At 42.1% G+C, this 27,909-nt stretch overlaps 1 protein-coding gene and 1 long non-coding RNA gene across 2 annotated transcripts; one reads left to right on the top strand and one right to left on the bottom strand.

Moving 5' to 3' along the window:
* Positions 1-7,544: 7,544 nt before the first annotated feature.
* Positions 7,545-11,517, top strand: LOC143887549 (uncharacterized). Its single transcript, XR_013254239.1, has 2 exons — positions 7,545-7,675; positions 7,839-11,517. It is a non-coding gene; the product is annotated as an uncharacterized LOC143887549 (long non-coding RNA).
* Positions 11,518-18,087: 6,570 nt separating this feature from the next.
* LOC143888312 (uncharacterized) lies at positions 18,088-26,018 on the bottom strand. The gene is made up of 3 exons (XM_077392685.1): positions 25,922-26,018; positions 21,501-25,800; positions 18,088-18,165 (listed from the first exon to the last, which is right to left on the bottom strand). Coding segments are annotated over exons 1-3 (4,380 nt in total). The 5' UTR covers positions 25,924-26,018.
* Positions 26,019-27,909: the final 1,891 nt, after the last annotated feature.

The following is a 27,909-nucleotide window of genomic DNA, read 5'->3' on the forward strand; positions in this document are numbered from 1 at the left end:
TCATGCGGCAAAGCTCTTCCTCTGGTGAGAGCGTAGCAATTTCTTCCGGATCGTAAGGTAAGAGACAACCCTATTGTTGTTTACTTTTATCTTGAATTCACAAATCATATTATTCTCATATTTCCTTATCTATGTAATTCGATTATGGATCCCTCTGAAGAGAGAGTAGCAGTTTCTTCTAGATCGTAAGGTAAGAAACACAACTATTGTTGTTTACTTTTATCTGGAATTCAAGCAAAGACTCGGGTGTGTGTTAACAAGATGATGGGGGACCATCCAAGATTGCCATGGAGAATCAATGAGTTAAAAAGATAAGGCCCATCATTAGTGCTAAAAGAGCTTTATTTTGTTTTTAGAGTGTTATTTAAGCCTTTTAAGTCATACGAGGGTAGTAGAATGCTTTTCCCATCATATTCGCTTAAGTTCCTTGAGTTACAAGTGCCTTAAATAGACCCCACACATGTATTATGAAACTTTTATGCGGGGAAGTCTTTAATTCATTAGAGGGTATCTTAATCCAAAAGTGTTAGGATTTTGTTTGTGATTTTTGAACTTTCTAGATCCCTTCCTTTGCTTATATATTGTAATTGGACCATTGATGTTATGTATGAATGAAAGAAAATCATTTTTTTCTTCCTCTCTTGCAAGTCATGGATGTAGAGTCTACGTTCCAAAGGAGCGAGGCCTTGATCCCATTGGGCAATGCCTATGGTTCCCTTGGTGCGATGCCTCATGTTTGCTAGTGAGACTCTAGCATAGCCTTCTTCAGGGTGTGAAGCCTTGAGAACCCCTTTCTGTGATTCCCTAGATTTTGTTGGAGTGATTCCAACTATATTATCATGATCTGCTTCAGTGTGATGCCTTAGGAAAACCATTTGTGTGATGCATTTGGTTCTGTTGGTGTTACTCCAACAACTATTCTTTCTATCCGATCTATTCAAGGTATTAGTTATTTTTTCTATTTAGCGTCTCTTTATCTTCGATTCCAATCATTTGTTCGTTCTTTTCTTCCCTATTAGATTTTATATAAGGGACTATTAGATTTGCTCCTCAACTCTCGGGTGCTTTCAAATTACTAGAAGTGGTGTTATTAACCTCAACCAGTCCAGATTCAGCCACATTGTAAACCTTAGCCCAACGGAACCTAGTTCTTTTCCCAAATCCTTGACTACAACCCATTGTCATCTAGGTCTTGCAATTTTTGTTTAAAAAATAATGCCCATAGTTCCACATCAACTTGATATCAGAACAAAGTATTATTCCTTCTCATAGTGGTCCTGCTTCAAATTGATATCAGAGCAAAACCTGAGTTTCGACATGTTGCAGTTAGATTTCTAGAGAAGTGTGACTGCATTTCAAAAAAAGGAAAGAAAAGTGTGACTCTTTTCTAGCTTGTCTTATAGGAAAAAAAGAAATACAGTAACGTGACTCTAGAGGATCTCTGGTTTTGGGCACAAAAAGTTTGGGATTTTCCATCCTTAAATTGCCATTGTACTTTGGCGGAGGACGAGATCCTCTTTATGTTTGAATCTGAAGCCCTGGCATTAAAGATTCTTGCGATGGGATCTGAAGCCCTAGGTAATCAATTGGTTTATCTCTCATCGTGGAATAGGGAGTTCTTTCAAGGTGAGGAAGCCTTTTGAGTTAATTTTTATGGTATCCCACTGCACGCATGGGCTGTTTCAACGGTGGAAGCTATAGGAAATCTCTTTGGTAAAGTATTGGAAACCAAAATGGAAGGCAACCACCAGCATTGTTTTTTTTTGAAAAGGGCAACAGAATATATATATATATATGAGAAAACGGTTCCTACACATATGTGTAGATAAGTTATCTACACACTAGCTTAAAATACAGTGGGGGCCACATTATTTGGGTGATCCAAACCATTCATTTTTAAGGCCCTCACATAGATAGGGTGTCCACAAAAAATCAGATCCATAGGATCATCCTAACTATTCGAACTTTGGAGGCAAAAAATGGACTAATTTGTGAAGGTTTAAAGACATCCATTTTACCTCCACAAATCGTAGGATTGGGATGATCCTATGGATCTGATTTTTTGTAGACACCCTATCTATGTGAGGGCCTTTAAAATGGATGGCTTTGATCACCCAAACAATGTGGACCCCCACTGTATTTTAAGCTAGTGTGTAGAGAACTCTCTACACATATGTGTAGGAACCGTTTTCTCTATATATATATATATATATATATATATATATATATATATATATATATATATATATATATATATATATATATATATATATATATGTAAAAACAGAACCGAGGTGGTCCTGAAGGAACAAAGATAATACAAAGATGGTCCTGAAGGCAACCACCAGCATTGTATGAGTTGTCTCAGCCAAAATTCTAGCCCCCGGTGGGATTTCCATGGTTCTTGTATTAGAATTAGAATTCTTGACAAGGTTTACTCCATTGGGATTGATTTTCAGAAAAAAACATGATAATAAAAATGCTGGCTACTTTTCTGAGTACTCTAGTTCCTTGGGATGTGTTGGTTTGGGCATTATGCCGTCGATTGGGGGTTCCCCGCCGATTACGGATCGGATTCCTGGTGACAGAGACAGAGCCAAGGGGGGTGGCAATTGCCCCCTCTAAAAAATCTGAGAAAAATTCTAGACGTTTGGAAATTGCCAAAAATGCCCTTTACACCCACTAACTTTTCAATTACTTTAGTCTTTAGAAGGGGGCAAAGGTCGTTTTCCAAAGGGCATTTTTTGGAATCGGCGTCTGCACCACTGCTTTATCTCATCTTTCTATTAATGTCAGTAGCCCTAAGCCCTTTGCCCAACAAGAAACCCTTGTTATCCGGTCAAAATTGAAACCATGCTCGCTCATTAGTTTTAAAAAGGTGGTTTTTTAAGGTCTTTAAAAACACCTATGGTATTTTTATGAGTTTTTATAACAACATCAATGTAAATAAAAAGGTTTATTATTGGTGTGCTGATTTTGAAAACAATACTCCACTTTTGCTAAATTCAACACACTCAGTTTTTTATAATGACACCTTATTCTCTCAAAATTGAACATATGCTACTCATGGTCATGGGTTCTAAAAAGGGAAGTTTTTAAAATCTTTAAAAACACCTATGCTGTTTTTATAACAACACCCAAGTAAATAAAACGCTTCTTAATGCTGTGTTGATTTTGATAACAGCACTCCACTTTTGTCTTAGATGAAAACATCACATAAAGTTGATTTTCAATGCCGGTTTGGGATCCATTTTTTTTTTTTTCTGAAATTTTGAACGCGGATCTTTATGATTGTGGTGGGTCATATAATACCATTTGAGCCTGGAATTTTTTCTAGTACTTAAACAGTTTTGAAAGTTAAGATTGTGTTGAGCTATTCTTATGGCTCTGTTTCTTTCGACGTAAAATGGGCGTAAAACTAATTTTATGGTCAATTTGTTTTTGCACCCTTTTCATCACCAGGACCCCAGCATCAGTGTATCAATGGCAAAAAGGGGGCTCATGTACTTTATGTCAGAAAAATTCAGAGGCTTTGATTGCACAATACACTGGCAAATGGGTGTCCCTGGTGATAAAAGGGGCATAAATATCATTTCCCTTAAAAAGGTACATGAGTGAACATGTATATGAAATCAAGACCATTGATCTCGTAAAACATCATCGGGTGACTCACATGGTCTTAGCACCATCCTAAATGAATACCTAACAAGGTGTAATACAAGTCATTATAAAAGTATAAGAGTTAACTTTTTAGTGGAACAGCCTTGTTGGTTTTTCGAATTTTGAAAATTGATTTTGAATCTAAAACTGATTATTGCCCTCAGTTTTGGAATTTTTTCTATGGTGTATTTTTTTTTTACACATTATGCATAGCATGGGTGGGGCCCACATTTTACACATGTTTTTATGGGTGAGGCCTACCATTTTAATTCATGTTTTCATGCTGTGCATGCATTCCACCATCTCCACCCAAGCCATTGCATAAGCTGGGTCCCACCATTTTACAGCTACGGAGCAGGGCCCGCCATTTACACATGATGTTTTGATTAGGTGGGGCCCAGTATTTTCACCTCATGTTTGCGTAATGATACATTCGCCCTTTTTTTGTTCCTTGGGACAGCCATCTCTTTCTTCTTCTTTTTTTGATTGGCAAGCTGGGGTTAGGCAGGACCCCCACCAGATATATTAAAAACAGAAATGAGAGTTACAAGGGGGCCCGCAAGGGCAGCATAAACACAAAAGGAGAACCAACAAAAGAGAACGAAGAATAGGCCTGGGGGAACTGTTATAGGCGCAGATATTGGGATCCTTTTCCATCTTCATCAATAATGTTGGAAAGCTCATAAGTGGATCTCGAACCGGGCACATTCCATCCTTTTATAGGACAATTCCTCTTTGAGAGGTAATCAGCAGCAGAGTTTGCCTCCCTCCAGATGTGGGTTATCTTGTGGTGGATGAAAGCACATAGAGCAAATTTAATTCTTCGGATTCTCATTGTCTGTCTCCATGGGATCGTTGAGGAACCATTTAAGATATCAACGGCGAACTTGGAATCAGATTCCACCCAGATATTTCTTGCAGAGAGAGTAGAAGCCAGTTGAATACCTTTTTCAATAGCATAGAGTTCAAGCTCGAAGATTTCTTCTTTGTTCACATTTTGCGAGAAAAGAGAAATGCAGGTGCCTGAATTGTCTCGAATCAACCCACCGATACCTCCTCCATCATCATCCAGAGAAGCATCCACATTAATTTTTAGTTCATCAGGACTGGGGGGAATCCAGGAACACCAGTTTTGACTCAGGTGAGGGAGATTTAATCAATACCCGAAAAATGATGCTATTTTGGTATTTTTTGCAGAATCTGTATTAGTAATATTCAGAGAATTGATTTTATGCTTGGCTTCGAAGAGAATGTCATTGAGGATGAGGGATTTATGCTTTCTTGTACCTTCAAAGATACGAGAGTTTCTTTCTCTCCAAATTTGGCTATGGCATTAGAAAAGCAGAATTTAAGCACAATAGAGGACTGACAATTCCCACGACATTTCTTCTTGAGCCAATTTGCTTCTTCAAGCAGAGAGGTCTTAAGGTTTCTATGATGCCCAGCTCTCCAGAGAATTTGTCTCCAGACCCAAGCAGAATACCCGCACTTAAAGAACAGGTGATTCACTGATTCAAAGGCCGAATTACATAGAACACAGGAGGAATCAGATTGGGTGCCTCTGCAGAATATTCGATCTTTAGTGCTCATCTTATTAAGGACAGCCATCTCTATTGGATTAGTGTAGCATAAATACACTAGAGGCGGTTGTCCCAAGTAGGAAAAAGGGGCAGAAATATCACTTTGCCTCATGTTTTGATGGGGGCGGGGCCTATACTTTGATGGGCTACGAATGCTTAGTTACTCAAATCTTATGACTTGTGAGAGCTTCGAAATTAATTTGGAAGACAATGAAGTGAACAAATTTTTTGTGAGCAGAAAAAATAAATATAAATAATTTTTAAATTGAAAGTAATTTGAATTAAAATTTGTGTAATTTTTTTTTACTTGTTAGGGGTAAAATCGGTATATCCGGTACCAAATCTCAAACCCCTTCTCCATTACTCAAATCGGGTCAATGCAACCCTCGCATCAACACTCAGTAACGAACATTGATTGGACCTCCTTGATACTTCTCCCTTGACTGGTACCGAGCTACCAGGGAAATCAAACACAACCGCGGGGATCTCGCCCCCAAACGGCTAATCCGGACGGCCGTTACACGTAAGGCGCGGCTTTTAAATTCAAAACATCCTGCCTAAATCATCACCCACGATCTCCGCCCAGAATCATCGGAAATCATATCTCCATGATTTTATTCACCAGCCATCACGCTCCACGTGGGCTAAATCCAGGGTATGATTGATATCTCCACGATCTTATTCTCCAGCCATCACGCTTCACATGGGCAAAATCAAAGGCACGATTGATATCTCCAAGATCGTGGATCTCCACTCCTATAAAAAGGGGGCTATGCACTCAAGCAAAGGGATTCAACTCTCTCTCTCTTCTTCTTTGGTCTGGCAACTTGGCTAGCTCTCTCCCATTCCCCGTCCATTGTCTGTGATTGCCCATCCCTGACTTGAGTGTCGAAGTGTCTGTCCGGAGCCACAACTCGGGGCCCACTGACACTTTTTCTATGAGCACATGATTACAGGTTCTGCGGAACTAGTACGTGCAGTTAGATTTAGGGCATCATCCGTGGCACCGACTATGCCAAAGTCGAAAGCTACCTCCCAACCTAACGGTGGAATGGTTACGAGAAGCCAAGCAAGTCAACGAGATCTCGAGCCACCAGAATAGATGGGGGAGATGGTTACTTCCGGCGACACTCCGGTAACAATGACCGTCTTCAACCAACTCATACAACAACTGGGAAGCGTTGCGGCCGCCCTCCAACAAGTACAAGGATCCCTCCCCAACCGGCAGTGCCACCTCCGCCTGTAAACCAGCCGGGTAAAGGAATTCATCCCGTCGAGATTTCAGAGGAGCAGGGATCCTCAAAAGGACAAAATCCTCAGGGTCAAAAGACCCCGCCAACGCCAGTAAGGGTCTACCACAATCACCAGCCCGCCACCCGACCATCACTATGATGATCGGCGTCGAAGGGGTGACAACTCGATGATGGAGCCGGTGAATCTAGCCCATCGAAATGAGAATCAGATACCTCCACAAATAAGAAGCCCAACAAAAAACATCCAAGCAGAAGAAAATCCCGCCATCATGGCTGATCTCCAGCGTCAGATAAGAGAACTTCAACAGGAAATGAAGGCACCATGTGATCCGGACCTCCTGGCAGAATGGGATAGCGAGATCGCTTCCTCGTTCACCCCAAGAATCGCCAATGCCATCGTCGCTATGAATTCGGATATGCCTTGGTTGGACCTCTATGACGGGTCATCGGACCCTCTTGAGTTTCTCCGAACCTACCGCCGTGCGATGGTGATCAGAAATGCTTCAGACGCCACGATGTGTAAAGCCTTTTCTGCCTACTTGAAGAAAGATGCTAGCAATTGGTTCAGCCGATAAAGGCCCAACTCCATCGAGTAGAGTCATTCCACGAACTGGGAAAGGAGTTTGTCGCTTATTTCATCAACAGTCGGCCCCGAAAGAAACCAGCCGACGCTCTTCTGGCTGTACGGCAAGGCAAGGACAAAACATTACAGAAATTCATCGGTCGGTTCTGAGTGGAACTCCACCAAATTAATGAACCGAACTTCGATATGGTTCGTGCCTGATGTGGACTGGGTCCCGGTCAAAACACTTGGGGTTTACTAGTAGTTTAATAGTGTGTCTTCTCTTTGTAGTAGAAGTATGTTGAGTGTTTGAGTGGTCTTTTTGTAGTGAGGTTAAATTTGTAATAAGGAGAAAGATTGGGGGTGATGATGTGGAGTCGTGGTTGAAGAATCACATGCGGCCACATGGGGGTGGGCCACATGTCATGTTGAAGGTTCTAGAACTCATTTTCTCTATAAATAGACCATAGGAGTAGGACTTAAGTAGTTTTTTTTTTTTTTTTTGGAGAATGAGTTTTTGAAAATGTTTTGGGAGGAAATTTAGGGTTTAGTTATTGTTTTCTCTTTTTGGAGTTTCTTGGGGAATTATTCATGGGGAATAGAGGGAACCTTGAAATTGTGTAAGTCTTCTTCTTTTCTTTCCACTCTACTAGTGAAGTTCACAGTAGAAATGAAGCAAATTCCCTGTCTTTCTCATTAAATATATCTTTCCCTGTCATTTTTTTCTGCTTGTTCTTGAATTTTTCTCCATGAAATATCATGTATATCTGCTGTAATTTTTAGGTGTGAAAACTCTTTCGCTGCCGCTCCCTAGATCTACATCAAATGGTATCAAAGCTAGGGTTTGTAGAAGTTCTGCTCTTCTACCATCCCAGAATCGAAAAAGGGTTAGACAAATGAGCAGATCTGTTCCTCTGGTCCTTTTCAACATCTGATTGTGCAAGCTGCTGGAAATCGAACAATTGCATGAGTTTCTGTCTCCAATCAAAGATTATGAGCTTCAAAGATTCAAATTGGTTCGAGAATTTCAGTCCACGAGCTACGTGGTTGGACTTAATCTACTCACAACTAGATCTATCCTAGTGATGGAAGCTGCAGGAATTCTTCCGAACTAAATCGTCAATTTAAAGCCACGGCTCAGATTTTGTGGGGGTTTTAGCAAATTGTATTAGATCTGGATGATTGCATGTTGCTGCCATGAAGAGTTCGTGAATTTTGATTCTGTACAACAATAGCACACTGATTTGGTATTGCCTACTAAGTGTTTGATTAAATGCTTTTCAAAGCCAATGGAATTTCTGTAGATTAACATGCTTCAAGGAATTAGGATTCTATTGGCCAATTGAAGAGGCCAGTGTTACCATAAATCAAGTTGCCCTTGAATACTTGAATACTAGTGGTTTACTATTTTAAATGCTATTGGTTTACTTAATTTGGGTGGAATGAGAAGCTTCTACATAGGTACATGTCCCTATGGTTATTAGGGAGTGGGTGATGCTTGGTTATTTTAAGTGGTTAACTCTGTTGAGCATGTGCATGTGAAGAACGGTTTGGATCAACTCAAAGTTTCAGACATTTTTTTTGTTATTCTTGCGCATGCTAGCTGTTTGGTTAAATGTGTGTGAAGAGAGCCAACATTTGCAAGTAAGGTCATTCACTGGTTTGTATGCTTGACCCCTCAGTGTATGCTGTTCTTCTATTGAAATTTTGCATCAAAATCACCTATGTATGTATGTTTGGAACTGTTTTGGGCTACAACAAGATTGCATTGTTACCAACACATGTGATTTGGTTAGATCTGCATGTTTGGAGTTTGGCGCTGTTAATTCGTTTCCACGTCTTGGTTTGGAACCAGTTATAAATTCTTGTATGATTCCATAGCTATTGGGTGACTTTGAACATTGCCTAACCTTCAAATACCATCAGGACATCCTTGAAGACATTTTATGTGGCTTTGATGTGTGAAGATCCTTAAGAGAAAGGCCTTTTAACCTTTGGAAGTGCTTACTACTTAAAGTCCAGTGCGCAGCCACTAGACCGACTTCTATACAATTGAATGGAGTATTAACAGGGTGCATGCAGCTAGCACAAGCGATTGATATCCATTGGCACTAGAAGGAGGGCACCGTTACTAAGGCATTTTGAAGATAAGATAGTTAAGGGTAACAAAGCTAATAGATTCGGATACAGAACTCAGAGCAGATATTTGTGTTCACCAACAATCTACAGAATATTAGTACTTTAACCAAGTTCAGAATTTTCTAAGGCTTCAGCTGCATCGTGAGTTACTACAGTGGAACATGAAGATCATTTCTTGGAACTGAGAAGAACTGAGAAGGCTTCAATATTATTTCTTGGAACATGAATGCTTGGTTCAGTTATAACTGATCCAATGAAGGTCCATATTTTTTCCTTTTAGTTTCTGGATTGAACATTCAGCTGAAGGATCTTCTTGAGCTGGGAGTAATCATTGCCCATTGAAATTTGAGTTTCGACAAATCCTTCAACACTTTATGCAGAATTTCATTTGCAAAGTGCAGCAAAACTCCAGATTGATTCGATACAGTTCTTCATTTCTGTGCTGTAACCCATGGCATTCTAGTTCATCTTCATTGCAACAGCACAGATTTAGTTGGCAAACAACTTACAATTTCGTTATGGCGGTTACTCTTCCTTGGCAGTGGCTGTCCAGTTTCTGAACTATTTTAGGGTAGTTCTGTCTCCAATTAGAACTGAGCAGATCTTGATTTGTGTGGTTTTGGAAAATAATTTTGATCCATTGAAGGATTGTTGTCAATCCTTGATCAGAAAGTTGTTAGCCACTTTAGTTTGTAGTAAACTGAACTGAAAGTTTCCATTCAACGATTCAACCACTCTAAGGTGTAGTGAAGCATAGAATTTCTTGGGTGACCAGTTACAACCATAGCAGCCGGTCAAGATCTGTTTTGCTAGAAAAGGTCTGAGAAGGATAAAATGTGGCACTATCAGGATCCATATGGGAAAATCCAGGGGCCCTTTTGTATGAGACAGTTACGTAAATGGAGTACAACTGGGTACTCTCTAGCTGATCTGAGAATATGGAAAGCATTTGCGAAGCAAGCTGACTCTATATTGTTGACTGATGCACTAATTGGTAAGTTCCAAAAAGAGGCAACGCCATGGGAGCCTCAACAGGGAAATTTTTCACCACCATGGAATGCTCGATATAAGGCTTCGATGAAGGAGTTGGAATTCCTTATTGATCGGCTAGACAAACAGTGGAGGCAGAGAGTACCTTCTTCTCCTCCATCTCTTGTTGGTGATGACGGTGGCTAGGAGGAAGCAGATGAGGTAGTGATAAAGAGTGTTGAGCCGACAGAGGAGCTAATAGATGATGAGCCAGTGGTAGTCAGCGTGCCGGAGAATGCTGAGTTTTCTCTTGACAGCCCAGTTGTAGAGGCAATGGTTGTTGAGAATTTGGATACAGAGGATCGTGTGGATATTTGTGATCCTATTCCTAGCCAAGCAGATAATTAGTTTGAGCAGATTGATCAGGGTGTGCATGCGACAGAGATGGGAGTGGATGATTGTAGTCAGGTAGCAGATCTTTTGATATTCACCATGCCAGTGGTGGACCCATTTATTGAGCAGACATTATTACTGCCGAGGCCTTATGGGTATACGGAGACTATACACAAAGGAATAAGCAGATTATATAGTGATAGAGACAGACATGAACCATCGCCATTCAGCTTGAGTCGGTGGTGGATACGTGTACCGAGACATCCATCATGGAAGATCAATGGGCTCCGAGCGAAGGGCCTTCCTTTGGACACTTTCGTCTTTGACCTCGGCATCGACATCACGTTGCCTTTGGCCGGTTAGCGAGGGACGACATCCCTGCATGCCCCGTCTTTGGTCTACACCTCCGTCACAGCAAGTAATGAGCTTGAGGGCAAGCTATTTTCTAAGGGGGAGAGAATGATGTGGACTGGTCCCGGTCAAAACACTTGGGGTTTACTAGTAGTTTAATAGTGTGTCTTCTCTTTGTAGTAGAAGTATGTTGAGTGTTTGAGTGGTCTTTTTGTAAGGAGGTTAAATTTGTAATAAGGAGAAAGATTGGGGGTGATGATGTGGAGTGGTGGTTGGAGAATCACATGGGGCCACATGGGGGTGGGCCACATGTCATGTGGAAGGTTCTAGAACTCATTTTCTCTATAAATAGACCATAGGAGTAGGATTTAAGTAGTTTTTTTTTTGGAGAATATGAGTTTTTGAAAACATTTTGGGAGGAAATTTAGGGTTTAGTTATTGCTTGTTCTTGTTGGAGTTTCTTGGGGAATTATTCATGGGGAACAGAGGGAGCCTTGAAATTGTGTAAGTCTTCTTCTTTTCTTTCCACTCTACTAGTGAAGTTCATAGTAGAAATGAAGCAAATTCACTGTCTTTCTCATTAAATATATCATTCCCTGTCATTTTTTTCTGCTTGTTGTTGAATTTTTCTCCATGAAATATCATGTATATCTGCTGTAATTTTCTGGTGTGAAAACTCTTTCGCTGCCGCTCCCTAGATCTACATCAGCGCCGCACTCCGTCATGCCATCCGAGATAGAGACATGAAGGTCGCCTTGAATGTGAATCCCTCTCGTGATCTCCAAGAACTCATGGCCACTGCGGACAGATACATCAACAATGAGGAATCATTTGCCATGGAAAGGGAGTTGGAGAACACCAGAGGAACTGAAAAATGAAAAGACGACTCTAGGGTGCTACCGAGTCATAAGCAGGCGAGGCACAACGATCGACAGAATCGTCGCGCCCAAATCCCCAGTTTGACAGGGTCAACTACACTCCATTGAACAACACCATCTCAAATATCCTGTACGAAATCCGTGATGGAGAACCCATACGCCGGCCTGAAAGAATGAGAAACTCGGGAAAAGGTAAAAGCTCTAACAAATATTGTCGTTTTCACCAAGACCATGGGCACACCACCGACAATTGCTATCATCTGAAAAATGAAATCGAAAGACTCGCGGGACTAGGAAGGATTGACCGTTACCTTCAGAATCCCCAAGGAACCAGCAACGACCCCGATTCGAAGTACACCGGCCGGACGAACGTCAAAGAACCTCAGATTAGGAAGAAGCACCAAAGATCACCAGAAATATTGACACCATCTATGGAGGCCCGGCGTCCGGAGGATAGACCGACGAAGGACGTGCTCTTTATGCGGGACAAATAAGCGCCATAGAGAATCCCTGCAAGAAGACAAGGACAGACCCAAGTACCAGTGTGCCTATCACCTTTACCGAAGCAGATTATGGAACCATAGACCGGCAGCATGATGACGCTGTGGTAGTCTGACTCACCATCGTTAACTTTAACGTGGGACGAATCTTGATAGACACTGGGAGCTCAGTCAATGTCCTCCACCAAGACGCCTTCACCGAAATGGACATCAGCAGCTTTAGGCTGGAGCCTGTTGACTGGTCCATCTTCGGATTCTCTGGAGGAGAAGTCAAGGTACGAGGGAAAATCAAACTCCCTGTACCATTTGGTGCTCACCCGATCCAGCGCACCATCATGCAAACCTTTGTAATAGTTCGCGTTCCTTCCACTTATAATGGAATCATCGGAAGGCTAGCGCTGAACGAATTGGGGGCAGTGGTCTCCACTGCCCACTTGAAAATAAAGTTACCACAAAACTTGGCGTAGGAGAGGTTATCGGCAACCAAGAGAAAGCCTGCGAGAGCTACGCCGCCTTGTTGAAAAAGAAAAAGGCCGTTAAAGAAACCTTCTCCATAGGCGGTACCGACCCTCGAGTTGAGGTGAAGCAGGGAGAACCGGTCGAGGAACTCACGAAAATTCCTCTGTTCCCCGGTGCCGACGAACAAACAGCCCAAATAGGTTCTTTCCTGTCAGGTAAGCTTAAAACCGACCTCGTCAATTTCTTAAAGACTAATTCGGATATCTTCGCCTGGTCCGCCTCCGGTATGTAGGGAATTCCCTCCGATGTTGCGGTCCACAAACTAAATGTGGATCCAAACTCCAAGCCGATCAAGCAAAAGAAATGCAATTTCGCCTCCGAAAGACAAAAGCACATCAAGGAGGAAGTAGATAAACTCCTCGATGCCAAATTCATCAGAGAAATTCGCTACCCGGAGTAGCTTGCCAACGTTGTGATGGTCAAGAAATCCAACGGCAAGTGGCGAATATGCATAGATTTCACGGATCTCAACAAAGCATGTCCCAAAGATTGTTACCCGTTACCGAGGATCGATCACCTCATTGATGCCACCGCCGGGCATGAGATGCTAAGCTTCATGGATGCCTTCTCCGGTTACAACTAGATTCAGATGTACGGTCCCGACATTCCAAAAACTTCCTTCGTTACCGACCAAGGCTTGTTTTGTTATGTAGTCATGCCTTTCGGCCTAAAAAACGCTGGCACCACGTACCAACGTCTCGTCAATAAGATTTTTGCTGAACAAATTGGGAAGAACATGAAAGTATTGTGGTACCCGATCCCGCGAGAGGGGTGTGGGCGCGAGCCGCCGCGCGCTCTCTCTTGGTCTCTCGTAACCACGCGATTGGCGTGTGCATTTTATGATTGATTTGAATTCATCTTTCATGTGAACTTGGGATCACTAAGGCAACCCGAATTCCACACGAAAGAAAATGACAGAGTCGCCACCTAGATGTGGGATCTAGGACCCATAATTGACCAGAAATCTAGACTCGCTACCTGGTTACGAGAATGGAAGGTATGGGGATTTATCCACCACATGCACCATTCCTGCCCGATAATCGGTCTTCGATTCCAAAAGCTAACTCTTTTGAATTTATTTTAAATGGCTCATTCAACTCTATGTTTATGTGCGAACTAAGTGACATGCATCCTAGAATTCTAATTTCAATGGAAAGTCCTAAGTGATTTGATTAAGCATTTACAAGAATATTAATATACAAAACACCATAATTTGTTTGTGGTGCCGACTCGCGGGTGGTATGCCATCAGACATCCAAGCTGCCTACGTACCCAAGCCTCACTGGGATCAGAGTCGACGTAGTTCGGTGCACCTAAGCTAAGTTACATATGCCTAACTCAACTAAGACACCGACCTAGACGGGATTGACTGTTTCAACAGTTTTAGGAGAAGTTATTTAATTCAAGTTGAGGATTTTATTATCTTAGGATTTCATCTAAGATGCTATATGATTCTCATCTAAATGCAAATGGTCCCTTAGACTAATGCAGGTTTGCCTTACATCCTAGTTTACTAGGCTTGTCCTAGGGAAAGATTGGGTGACTAGTGTAACTAGACCTATGGCACGGTTGCTATACATAGCAAACGTCCGTGATGAGGCTGGACTCCTAACTCTAGGACTCCCTAAAACCTAAGACTCCCTAAAACTTAGGACACGACACGACACCGGTGTTCCTAAATTGGGCTCTAAGGGTCCTTACGACGGAAACCGTAATCCAACGGTTCCGAGAGACACGAGGTGAATCGATTTCAGTTCTTGAGGTTAGTGAAAAAAGGGATGGAAGAGATGATGAAATAGTGTGAGGGAATGAGAAAGATAGAGAAAGGTGCGACTGAACTTGGGAGTGCCAAATTGCCTACGTACCCCGCGATGGGGATCAAGCCACACGTAGTTCCGCTGGGGAGGTTGCTTGGATTTTGGAAAACAGGTTTGGTATTTGGATCAGGAATCGGGTTTGTATTTGAGCATTGGACTTGAGATTCAAAAACATTGATATAGCAATGGGATTTTGGAATTGGGAATTTGCATCAAAGAATTGAGCATATTGGAATCATCAAGGGTTTGAATTTTCGGAATTCAAAGTGGGCGGGCTTATGAGATTCGGCCAAATGGATTCAGACATGCGACTCGGATTGTGTTGGGATATGACTTGGTTGGATTGGGTTAATGGTTAGGGTCAAGTGAGTCGGGTCTAAGTTAGGAGCAAACCCGAGACTTGCCATGGTCTAACTAGGAGGAAGCAGGGTACAAACCAGGGTGCGGACCAGGGTGCACCAGGGTGCGAACCAGCAGGGAACCAGGGTGCGAACCAGCAGGGGAACCAGGGTGCAACCAGCAGGGAACCTGGGTGCAACCAGCAGCGAACCTGGGTGCAACCAGGGTCTAACCAGAGTGCGAACCAGCAGGGAACCAGGGTGCGAACCAGCAGGGGAACCATGGTGCAACCAGCAGGGAACCTGGGTGCAACCAGCAGCGAACCTGGGTGCAACCAGGGTCTAACCAGAGTGCGAACCAGCAGGGAACCAGGGTGTGAACCAGTATCGAACCTGGGTGCAACCAGCAACGAACCTGGGTGCAACCAGGGTCTAACCAGAGTGCGAACCAGCAGGGAACCAGGGTGCGAACCAGTATCGAACCTGGGTGCAACCAGCAACGAACCTGGGTGCAACCAGGGTCTAACCAGAGGCTAACCAGGGGGAACCAGGGTGTGAACCATTAGGGAAAAATAAAAATGAAGATAAGATGGGTTAAGAGAAGAGGGAAACATGTATAACTTCAAAGTCTACCATCAAGAAGAATGAGTAAAGATTGATCCTAGATGCTTCCTAACATGGTTTTTCTTTTAAAGTAAAAGATATGCATGAAAACAGACCCTACATAGAATTGAAATAAATGCCTACCTCTTTGAAAACCCACTTTGTGTTTGATTTTTCTTTGATGTTAATTCCTTGAAGATGATTCCTTGCTTGATAATGACTGCTTTTGATATATATCACCCAACGTATCACCCGATCCGGCAAGGATGGCCGAACCCTTGAAGAGATGAGGGAGAGGGATGAATTTTCTAAGAGAGGGATTCTTTTTCTTCTTCTCTCTTGGATGGTGGGATGAGAGGGTATTTATAGGAGAATGGGATAGGAGGTTAGGTGAGGTTAGGTGAGGTTAGGTAAGGTTAGGTGAGGTTAGGTAAGGTTAGGTGAGGTTAGGTGAGGTTAGGTGAGGTTTGGGTGGTTAGGATGAGAGGAGAGGTTAGGTGAGGTTAGGTGAGGTTTGGATGGTTAGGATGAGAGGAGAGGTTAGGTGGTTTTGGATGGTGAGACCCAGGTCAAGATCTGTCATTGATCTAACGATTTACGGAAATCGGGTCTCGGAATGGAATCAGGGTCCGGGCTATGAAGTGACCCTAGCTTATTTTGTCCCGATTGATGATCCGTAAAGTCAGATCAAGATATTAATGACCTAAAACATATAAATCAATGATAGAGGGGGTTCTCACATGGATTTAACACACTAAATTCACTAATCAGGGTATTTTTCAATTTTTCGGATCTAATCATCTCACCAGGTACATCTCTTTATCATTTTGTTTTTTTCAAAAAATTTGAGGATGGATCAATATATTAGGTTATTGTTGGTTAAAGTAAAGCAAAATGTGGGTGTCTACAGATGCCCCTCTTTGGTAGAGACGACGTAGTCATCGAATACCAAAGTCAAAATGACAGAACCATTTTGCGTAGCTTTAATTGACAAAGGACCCCCTAAACACAATGCAACCTAATATAATGCAAGACCTTAGATGAAATCCTAGAATTGGAATGCAATAAAACAAACCCGCTGCGGTGCCGCTGGCAACGAGAGAAATGGGATACCATTTTCAAATGGATTTTCGGAGGGAAAGGAATATCGCTTTTGAACAGCTTCAGAGGAAATGAGACGTCATTTTCAAATGGTCTCAGAGAATAATGGATGACTTTTGAAAGATTCTTAATGAAAATGCAGCATCATTTTTGAATGGGCTTGGGCAAGATGAAATACCGTATTTATACGGATTCCAAGGAAATGAGACATCATAGTTGTATGATGTTCAAAGGGTATAAGAGACCATAGTTGTATGGACTCGAAGAGAATGAAATACCGTATTTGTACGGATTCCAAGGAAATGAGACATCATAGTTGTATGATGTTCAAAGGGGATAAGAGATCATAATTGTATGGACTCGAAGAGAATGAAATACCGTATTTGTACGGATTCCAAGGAAATGAGACATCATAGTTGTATGATGTTCAAAGAGGATAAGAGACTATAGTTGTATGGACTCGAAGAGAATGAAATACCGTATTTGTACGGATTCCAAGGAAATGAGACATCATAGTTGTATGATGTTCAAAGGGGATAAGAGACCATAGTTGTATGAACTTGAAGAGAATGAAATACCATATTTGTACGGATTCCAAGGAAATGAGACATCATAGATGTATGATGTTCAAAGAGGATAAGAGACCATAGTTGTATGGTCTCGAAGAAAAGAGGCACCGTTCTCAAACGGGCTCGAAGAATTTAGAGATTTTTCATAGGATTGGATTTATTATTATTTTTTTGAATCGGGGATTGGATTTGATGAATTTTTTTTTAATTTATATTTTTTTTTTAATTTTATTTTTGGGAAATGAAACATCATAGTTGTATGATGTTCAAAGGGGATAAGAGACCATAGTTGTATGGACTCGAAGAGAATGAAATACCATATTTGTACGGATTCCAAGGAAATGAGACATCATAGTTGTATGATGTTCAAAGGGGATAAGAGACCATAGTTGTATGAACTCGGAGAGAATGAAATACCGTATTTGTACGGATTCCAAGGGAATGGGACATCATAGTTGTATGATGTTCAAAAGAGAAAAGACCATTTTCAAATGGACTCCGGGAGAATGAAATGATGGATTTCAAGAAAATGAGACATCATATTCATATGATGCTCAAAGATAACTCAGAGATAATGGAATATCGTATTTATACGAATGCCAAAGAATGAGACATCACATTTATATGATGTTCAAAGAGAAAAGATCACTTTCAAATGAATTCAGAGATAATTTGAGTTTTAACAGAGATTATCAGAGAAAGGGGACTGAAATCTCCAATTAACAACTTTGGAAGCAAATGATTCAATACCACCATGCAGCAAAGGACTTTCAAGGCTTGAATATGAGATGCCACTTTATTAGCAACCTGCCCCAATTTGAGGCATTCAACCTTCTTCTATTCATTGACCAGAGATCATTCTGCAGAGATTTTTTCGCCATTCGTGGCAGTCTCGCCTTTTCCCAGGTTCTCGGAACCTGTTAATGAACCTGCCTTCAGAGTGATTGCACCCTACAACAATTCTAAAAATAGAGTTCGTAAATTTTTCTAAAAACGGAACCACAGACATTTGTAATAAAAAAAAGACAAAATAAGAAAGATTACTCAAGTAATCTCGTGATGCTTCTGACTTATCAGTATTTTCTTTTGGGTTAGGTTAGCCTCTTTTAAAGAATGTTTCTCCACTGATAAACATCTTCACTTATTTTTTTAAGACAGTAATACTTCATATATCCTTCTATCAACTTTTGGATTGCTTTGAAATTAATGCCCTTAGTTTCGGGAATGATTGTTAATTTTGCCTGACCTACTGAGAGTTCAGAGGTAGATGTAATTCTTCTGGCGTGAACCCCATCTTACCACGACCAAGTCTTCCTTTTTAGATTTTCAACTTGGCGGACCGCTCAACCTTAACTTTTGCCTGAATCGCCTTTTCAGGTTTTCGACTCAGCAGGCCACCCCTTAACTTTTGCCTAAGCCGCCTTTTCAGGTTTTCAACTTAGCAGGGGAATGATCCTAAATTTTGCCTAGATTGCCTTTTCAGGTTTTCAATCTAGCGGATCTTCAAGTTCCATTTCTTTCTTTTTTATTATTTTTTTTCTTTTCTTTTTACTTGAACACCAAAAGGACTTTATGGGTGAGGTAGGGCTTTTCAAAGAATGGCTTAAGGTTTTGCAAGGGTCTCGACCGAACCTATGAACAGGTTGCCTACGTATCCCAGTGTAGGAATCAGATCATGCGTAGTTCAGGGCGAATGCCCCTAGTATATTGGGATTTGAAGGAAAATTTTATTAGGCTCAAAAGGGTTTGCAAAAGGTTATAAATTTTTTGATTTTTGGTTATGAATTTGGGATTTATTTGGCCAAAGGACGGCCTTCTGATGTTCAAGCATAGAACCTCTTGAGTTGATCAAGATTTGTTGGTTCTGGCAATATTTCTCCATTTAAATTACGGAGCTTGACGGCTTTTCCGGGTAAGATTTGGTCCACAATGTATGGTCCTGACCAATTTGGTTTGAACTTGCCCCTTGGGTCAAACATTGGTGCTCGATTCTCTTTCAGAACAAGATTGCCTTCTTCTAGATCTCTGATTTTAACCTTTTTATTAAAAGCCCGGGCTATTCTGCGCTGGTAGCCCTGTACATGGTAAAGCGCTTTTAATCTCTTCTCATCTAGCACGTTCAGCTCTTTATATCTGGCATCTGCCCATTCATTTTCTGGCAACTTGACTTCAGTCAATACTCGGAGCGAAGGTACACGGATCTCAACAGGTAGCACTGCTTCCATCCCGTAAACAAGAGAGTAAGGGGTTGCCCCAGTTGAAGCCCTAATTGATGTTCTGTAAGCCCACAAGGCGTATGGTAACTTATTCGACCAATCTTTATAAGTTTCTGACATTTTGCTAATGATAATCTTGACATTTTTGTTTGCAGCTTCTACCGCTCCATTTGTCTGCGGACGATAAGGCGAGGATTTATGATGCTTAATCTTGAACTCTTCGCAAAGAGAGATTACTTCCTTCTTGAAATGAGATCCATTATCTGAGATAAGTTCATGGGGAATTCCATATCTACAAATTATGTTGGTGCGTATGAATTTAGCAACTGATGAGGATGTAAGCTTTGCATAAGAAGCGGCCTCAACCCACTTGGTGAAGTAATCAATAGCAACGAGTATGTACTCGTGACCATTAGACGACTTGGGAGAAATCTTGCCAATGATGTCAATTCCCCATACCGAAAACGGCCAAGGAGAGGTAAGAGAATGCAATTCGGTGGGTGGTACATGGATGAGATTCGCATGTATCTGACATTTATAGCATCTCTTCACAAATGTGTGACAATCTGCTTCTAATGTCGGCCAATAATACCCCAGACGTAGGATCTTCCTTGCCAACATCTTCCCATTCATATGAGGCCCACACACCCCTTCATGAATATCTGCGAGAATTTCTTCTGCCTGATCTTCAGTGACACATAAGAGTTGAATTCCATCGAAAGACCGTCGATACAACTCTCCTCCACAAATGACGAAATTAGCTGCCAATCTCTGCAAAGTCCTTATTTCTTTACTCGACGCCTCATTGGGATGCCCCTGGCCTGAGATGTAGTTCTTTATGTCTGTATACCATGGCTTTCCATCGGGACATCTTGCAGCTATTTCTATAGCATCAACATATGCAGGAGCCCATTGCTCTTGAACCGTGATGGGCCTCATCTTCATATTGTGAGGTATGTCAATCATGGAAGCTAACGTTGCTAAGGCATCGGCGAATCTATTCTTCAACCTTGGCAAATAACTGAAAGTGACGCGTTGAAATTGCTTAGCGAGAATATCCAAGTATTCATGATATGGCAATAGCTTTTCTTCTTTGGTTCTCCACTCTCCTTGAGTTTGGCAAATGATTAGCTTCGAATCTCCATATACGTCAAGATTCTCTATGCCTAAGGCCAATGCAGCCTCAAGCCCAACAATGCATGCTTCATATTCTGCCATATTGTTGGTGCAATTGAATTGTAACTTAACGGCAACGGGGACATGCTCATTTCGAGGCGACACAAGCAATGCCCCTACTCCTTGTCCTGTTTGGTTTGCTGCTCCATCAAAATAGAGGGTCCAACCAGTTTCTGGATACTCATCTTCAACCATCATGATCTCTTCATCTGGGAACATCGGCTTGAAATGCTGACTTTCTTCTCGGGGTGCTTCCGCCAATTGTTCAGCAATGGCTCGGCCCTTTACTGATTTTTGGGTTACATGAGTGATGTCAAATTCAGACAACAATAATAACCATCTGGCAGTCCTGCCTGTCAGGGCTGGTTTTTCAAAGAGATACTTCAGAGGATCCATCCTCGACAAAAGCAGGACCTTATGTGATAAAAGGTAATGCCTGAGTCGCTGAGTGGCCCAAACCAAGGCTAAGCAGGTTTTTTCTAGGACAGTATACTTTTGTTCATACTCCAACATCTTCTTGCTAAGATAATACACAGCCTTTTCATGCTTGGTTTCTGGATCTTGTTGTGCTAACATACAACCCATTGTGGTTTCTGTTACTGACAAGTAAAGCAGCAATGGATGCCCCGGTATCACTGGTGCTACTATCGGTGGCTCAGACAAACTTTGCTTTATCTTTTCAAAGGCCTGCTGACATTCCTCTGTCCATTCTTTGGAAGAGTTCTTCTTTAAGAGCTTAAAGATAGGTTCACAAGTTGATGTCAGATGAGCGATGAATCGCCTTAGGAACTGTATCCTTCCTAGGAATCCCCGAATTTCCTTCTCGGTTCTAGGCGGTGGCATCTCCTGGATAGCCTTAATCTTCTGAGGATCTACCTCTACACCCCTTTGACTCACCATAAATCCAAGCAACTTACCGGAGGTAACCCCGAACACACACTTGCTAGGATTCAGGCGAAGCTGGTATTTGAGAATTCTTTCAAAGAACTTCTTAAGGTTCGGGATATGATCTTTCCTTTCCTTGGCTTTTACAATCATATCATCGACATAAACTTCGACTTCTCTATGTATCATGTCATGGAGCAAGGCTGTAGCTGCTCTTTGGTATGTCGCACCGGCATTCTTAAGACCAAATGGCATTACCCGATAGCAATATGTCCCCCATTGTGTAATGAACGAGGTCTTAGCCATGTCCTCGGGTGCCATCTTAATTTGATTGTAGCCCGAGAAACCATCCATAAAAGATAGTAATTCATGCCCGGCCGTATTGTCCACCAAGATATCGATATGTGGTAGAGGGAAATCATCTTTTGGACTTGCCTTGTTCAAATCCCTGAAATCTACACACATTCTCACCTTTCCATCTTTCTTCGGTACAGGTACTATATTTGCGAGCCATTCTGGATATTCCACCACTTGCAGAAATCCAGCATTCAACTGCTTAGTAACCTCTTCTTCTACTTTCAGGACCCACTCAGGCTTCATTCTCCTTAGCTTCTGCTTTTTAGGTTTAATCCCAGGCAATAAAGGTAGCTTGTGCTGAACAATGTCTTCGCTCAACCCGGGCATATCTTTGTAGGACCAGGCAAAAACTTCTTTATATTCCTTAAGTAGGTTTATTAATTCATCGCGCTCTTCAGAGGATAGAGTATTTCCAATTCGTATTTCCTGTATTAAATCTTCTGTTCCGATGTTTATAATTTCGATTTCATCTTTAAGAGGCTGGGCTCGGCGCTCCTCCTCTTGTTTGAGCATATGCTGCAATTCAAGGGGAGTTTCGTCGATCCCCCCTTCCTCATCTGAGGAGGGAGTGTTATCATTATTATTAAAGTCAGAAGCAAACACAGAGACATACTGAGAATCAGATTTCATTGAATTGAAAGAAGTTACATCATTATCATTGGACTCATCCTGAACAGGTTCAGGATTCACATAGTAAATAAACTCAGAAAATGACTCGCCTGGACTAGGCACTGACACTGATTCACTCGACTTGACTAGACTTGACTTAGCAATAAAATAAGATGGAAAAACATCAGAACTCCAGTTTGAAAGATTTTCTGTTGCAGGTGCAATCTGACTCTGAGGTTCAGTAAAGGTATCATTACTCTGAATAACTGCCACTAGCATATCTTCACAATCTGTCTCTTCTTGTTCTTCAGAATAGTAATCAACATCAGGCACATTTTCTTCAAACAAAGATTCCAGCACATCTGGCTCAAGGTAGACTAACCAGTCCTCAACAGTTTTCTCAACATAATATATCGGCGGTTCTGTTTCTGGGAGAGCAAGGCCACTGAATATTTCAAAACCGGGTATCATGATCCCTGTCACTGAGTCATACCATGGTTCAGAAAACCCATAGTATGGAAACGTCTCACCTTCTTTGATAAAATGACCATTCATTGATAAGGGATATGGAGCCATTAGGAGTACCCTTCCGGTGCGGCGGATTTCTTCCTTCAATTTCAACAATTTTTCCATGGCTTCCTCCTCCTCTTCAGTAGGTACATATCCAAGACCGAAAATTCCATGGTTTGCTTTGATTGGGCGCCAGTGAGATGCCTTGCTTGGATCACGGCCCAAATTCATACCAGGAAAGTAGTTCATTTTTCTCATCATCTTGGCCACCACAGAACTGATGGCGAACGGCAAACACAACTCCTCCCGAGAGGCATCCTTGTAAGAGATAACAGCAACCTCGAATGCGAAACCATTCAAGTTGTAGTCATCTGCTTTTGCAACTGGAAGGATTAAAGTTTCTCCTGTTATTTGCCCTATTTCTGGCTCTTCATCACCTCTGACAGTGAACAACTTCCCATCTTTAATGAACTTCAATTTTTGGTGAAGGGTTGAAGCGACAGCACCTTCCTTATGTAACCAGGGACGTCCTAGAAGCATATTGAACGAGGCTTTGATATCAATAACTTGAAACTCAACCTCAAATTCTTGACCGCCCATAACGATCTTGGTGGTGAGGACTCCGACCACATTTCTTCGGGTATTGTCATATGCGAGGACACCAAGGGTTGATTCGGCAAAATCAGTGGGACCGAAACCCAAGGTAATGGCAGTTCTTAATGGACACACATTCAACGCGGATCCGTTATCTACCAACACAGATGGTACTTTCTTGCCTCCACAAACAATAGTGACATGAAGAGCTCTAGCATGATTCCGACCTTGAGGAGGCAGCTCTTGATCTGAGAAACTAATGGCCCTGGTGGCCTGGGTTAGAGCAACAACTTCAGCCAGTTGCTCCGGAGATATCTCTGAGGATACCTGTGTTGTATTCAATTCTTTTAACACAGCCTCTCTGTGTTTCTTTGATGCTATCAATAATCCCCATACAGATATAACAGCCTGAGTTTTCTTTAACTGCTGCACAACTTCATCATCTGGATCTTTCACATATTGCGGCTCCTCTCCTCGAGCCAATGCCCCTGGATTTTCGACTCTCAATTCAACAGGTTTGAAAATTCTTCCGCCCCTTGTCACATGTCTGACTTCATCCAATTCAGGCTCATCATAAGTGATAATTTGAGGGACTTGTGGCTCATAGGTGATTACCAAGGGAGGTACAGACTCTCTTAGGTGTGATTCATCACAGAATATGATTTGGGGTTCAGAGATGGGTTCTAAGGCACATATGAGGGTAAGAGGGTCAAACTCAGGATCTCCTATGGTTATGGCATTAACGGCAGCAGGAGGATTTGCATGACCAGGTAATGGGTTTTGGGTGACATTGGGTCTTGGCTGGAATGCAATGACTTTCTCATCAATGAGTTTCTGGATTCTAAATTTCAAGGCAATGCAGTTGTCAGTAAGATGACCAGGACCTCTGTGGTACTCACAGTGTAGGTCAGCTCGCCAACTTGCAGGTAGAGGATTGGGGGGAGGCCGGATGGCAGGTAAGGTTATGCGACCTGAAGCAAGACACTGCTTAAGCACCTCTGAAGATGGAATGGGAAGAGGGGTAAATTCTACCCGAGTTTGTTGCCGAGGTGCGGTTGCGGTTTGAGCATAGTCCATTACTAAAGGTTCTTGGGACCTAGAGGATTGAGCATTGGAACGGGAAATACTATTGACTTGGGCTGGAGGGGACTTTTTGAAATCTCTGGGGTTTGGGTTGCTACGGTTGAATACACCTTGAGCCATAGCCTCCTCTATCTGGGTGCCAGCCACGATGAAGTGTTTGAAGTCTGGATAGTATTGCAAAGACATGTGATACTGGAGCTGGGGGGAAATATTTTTCATGATTATCTGGACTTGTTCTTCCTCAGACGGGCGCTCCATCATCTGAGCTGCTATTCTCCTCCATCTTTTCACAAAAATCAAAAAGGATTCCCTCAAGTCTTGCTTTGTTCTCTCTAAATCCTTTCTGGTGATTTCTGTCCCATCATCATATTTGAATTGCCTGATGAACTGCTCGCCGATATCCTTCCATGTCCTGTAACGAGTCTTGTCCAAGACCATGAACCATCTCCTCGCAACCTTGGTTAGGGAAACTGGGAACAATTGAGCCATTTGCTCAGAAGATAAGCCTTGAGGCTGACACATGATGGTGAACATTTGCAAATGTGTGATTGGACAACCCACACCATCATATTTGTCGAAATCGGGCATTTGAAAATTGGCAGGAAGGCGAATTTCGGGAAATAAAGTAAGATCACTTGGATTGAAACCACCCTGGTCTTGAAACTGAATGCCTTGAACTTTCCTGGTAAGAGTCTCTAATTTCTCCATAACAGACTTATCAACCATGGACTGAGAAGGCCTACTGTGATTCTCGCTGTACTGCTCTTTTTCTAAGTCTTCTTCGACTTTATCAGGGATATTGATGAACACTGTTTGGGCAGGTGCTACTGGAGTAGCTGCTTGGCGCATAGGCCCTTTATCCTTGGACAACGACGGTTCTAACTTTTCAGAAAGCTGAGCCTTGATAACTCGATTTTCTTCTTTGAGTTCTTGAAGCTGTTGGAGAATCAAGGTAAGAGTATCGGTAATAGCAGCGGGTGGAAGACCATCTTGGTTGTCTGCCATTGGTGAGGATGAGGACGGGAAAGAAGGAGATGCTGGGGTTCTTAGAGAAGGTGGCGGAGAAACAGATTTCCTCTCTAACCGCGAAGAGACCCGAACCCAAGGAGTATTAGGGTTAGCTATGATGTTTATTGCCCTGTAATATCCGAAAGACATATTTTAAAATCAGAGAGAAGAATAGACGATGATGCACACATAGACAAAGATAATGAAAGAGAAGGATGGACTTTATTGATCAATCATTAAAATTTGAGTACATGGTTCAATCTTTCAAAGATAAACATGGAACTAAGCATTCTTTTTAGACTTCTTCTTCGGACGACAATCTTCCTCAACTGACTCCTTTAAAGGTTTGATGATTCTTGCATCCCAAGCAGATGAAACAGCTTTGACAATCTTGGGCTTGAGACCCTCAGGCGGATAGAAATGATGAAGGGGAGGCACAATGGATTGCTCCCTTCCATACTGACGCTGAATCCTGGCAGGAACATAAAAGGAAGTCTTTTTGAGACCAAGAAGGCGAACGTAGTTAGCTTCTCCGGTGTTGAAGACAGCTTCTTGGATTCCGGGAATTTGCCAATAAATCTGATCTTCTTGGCGAGAATTTAACCATTCAACCCAATCGCTTTTATGATCGAAAGAAACATCATGACGCCATTCACTGAAGGTGTATAACGTATGATCAAAATGGACAGGAGCTGCAATTTTTAGCTTGTGGCATAACCACACTTGAAGTAATGCAGGACATCCTGAGAAAGACCCAACGAAAGAGCGAATATAAGAGCTTGGACCTGAACTGGCACGAAGGTGAGCCATATCATCCAATCCATTGAAAGTTTCTGCAAGCATAGTAGGAATTGGATTGGCGCCATGATCCATTTGATCAACGAGGTCCAGAAGAACAGCTGACGCAAAGCGAGAAGGCTGGACAGTGAGGAACCTAGCAAAGGAGCAGAATCTCAAAGCGCGCCGTCGAGCTTTTTGAATATCAACAGCACCAATGTATCCAACAGGAGGGTAAATGTCAATCAGTCGCTGCATGGACACTTCTTGGCCTTTCATGAAAGAGTTCATGGATTCATCTGGATTATCCATCAAGCAAAGGAACAAAGGACGATAATCTGGAACACAGGATGGCTTCACTAGAGGGCCATCCACAGGATATTCCAATAAGGCACACCATTCTTCAAAGGTGGGACACATTTCTTGGTTGCCAAAACGGAAGACATGATGATCGGGATCCCAACACTCTGATGCGGCATAGAGCAATCCCCAATCGAGCTTGATGGTTGCCACGTAGCCGAAGAGATTTTTCTCTTGTTCACTTATGGCGTAGATATGGGATTCTCTTAATGTACCACGGATCCAATCAAGAATTGTACGAGTAGACATAGTGCCCGTAAGCCAAGAGAAGGGATATAAGAATGATCAGGATTACATGAACACGAGATTGGGATAAGTTCCTGCCAGTACAAGGAAAGTATGAATACATGATCGAATCATACGATAGAAGAATGAAAGGCATACGATCGAAAGATTAGATGAGATAGCATAAGATTGCTTTCAACGGATAGATCAAGAATAACTAATCCTATGAGATCTTTGGAAATGATAGGATTTATATCCTAACCCCTAAAGGAAATTTTTTTTTTTAATCTCGCACATTTTAACAGTGTGACCTGAAGGCATCAACCCTAATCCTAATCAAGCGGAGTGGAGAGAGGATCTCGACTCATGACTTTGTTCGTGTACCTAGTTCCGATCGTAGCCATTGGAAGATGGTCTACGGCCTAATCTAGACACAAATAGGTAGGATATCCTAAACTAGGCTCACACACGTGATACACATGTGTTCGTATACTATATGCATGTGTGGGTTAATCTAGGGGTAAGGCCAAGAGTTCCCTTAGCGCGAATCCCTGTTCGATATACTGTACCAGTGTCCGGCGTATCAGTACGTGAACAAGAGATCCGTTTACGTACCATAAAGGTACTAGGCTAAAGGTGGAATGCTTCTCTAGCACAGAGGCACCAGGTGATGAAATCCCAGTCAACCATGCTAGATAACACTCCGGGTTCCTAAAATAGGACGTGTGTGTACGTGAAATGCAAGGGTTTAGATGCAAGTGATGTAAGTGTGTGCAATAAGTTTGCGCAATCTATGATGCCTTCAGGTTTTGTTAGATTAAGTTCAAGTAAAATGTGATGAGAAAATAAAACAAGGCAAACTAATCTAACAAGTATA

The sequence above is a fragment of the Tasmannia lanceolata genome, unplaced genomic scaffold (genome assembly GCF_043159265.1).
Source record: "Tasmannia lanceolata isolate RefF3 unplaced genomic scaffold, GAP_Taslan_0.1 ptg000012l, whole genome shotgun sequence".
NCBI lineage: Eukaryota > Viridiplantae > Streptophyta > Magnoliopsida > Canellales > Winteraceae > Tasmannia > Tasmannia lanceolata.

Excerpts from the sequence above, each read along its gene's own strand:
- LOC143888312 (XM_077392685.1), bottom strand. Across the intron at positions 18,166-21,500 it reads TGAGTCAAAGGGGTGTAGAG|GCAGGTTCATTAACAGGTTC; the intron begins GTAGATCCTCAG and ends ATCACTCTGAAG.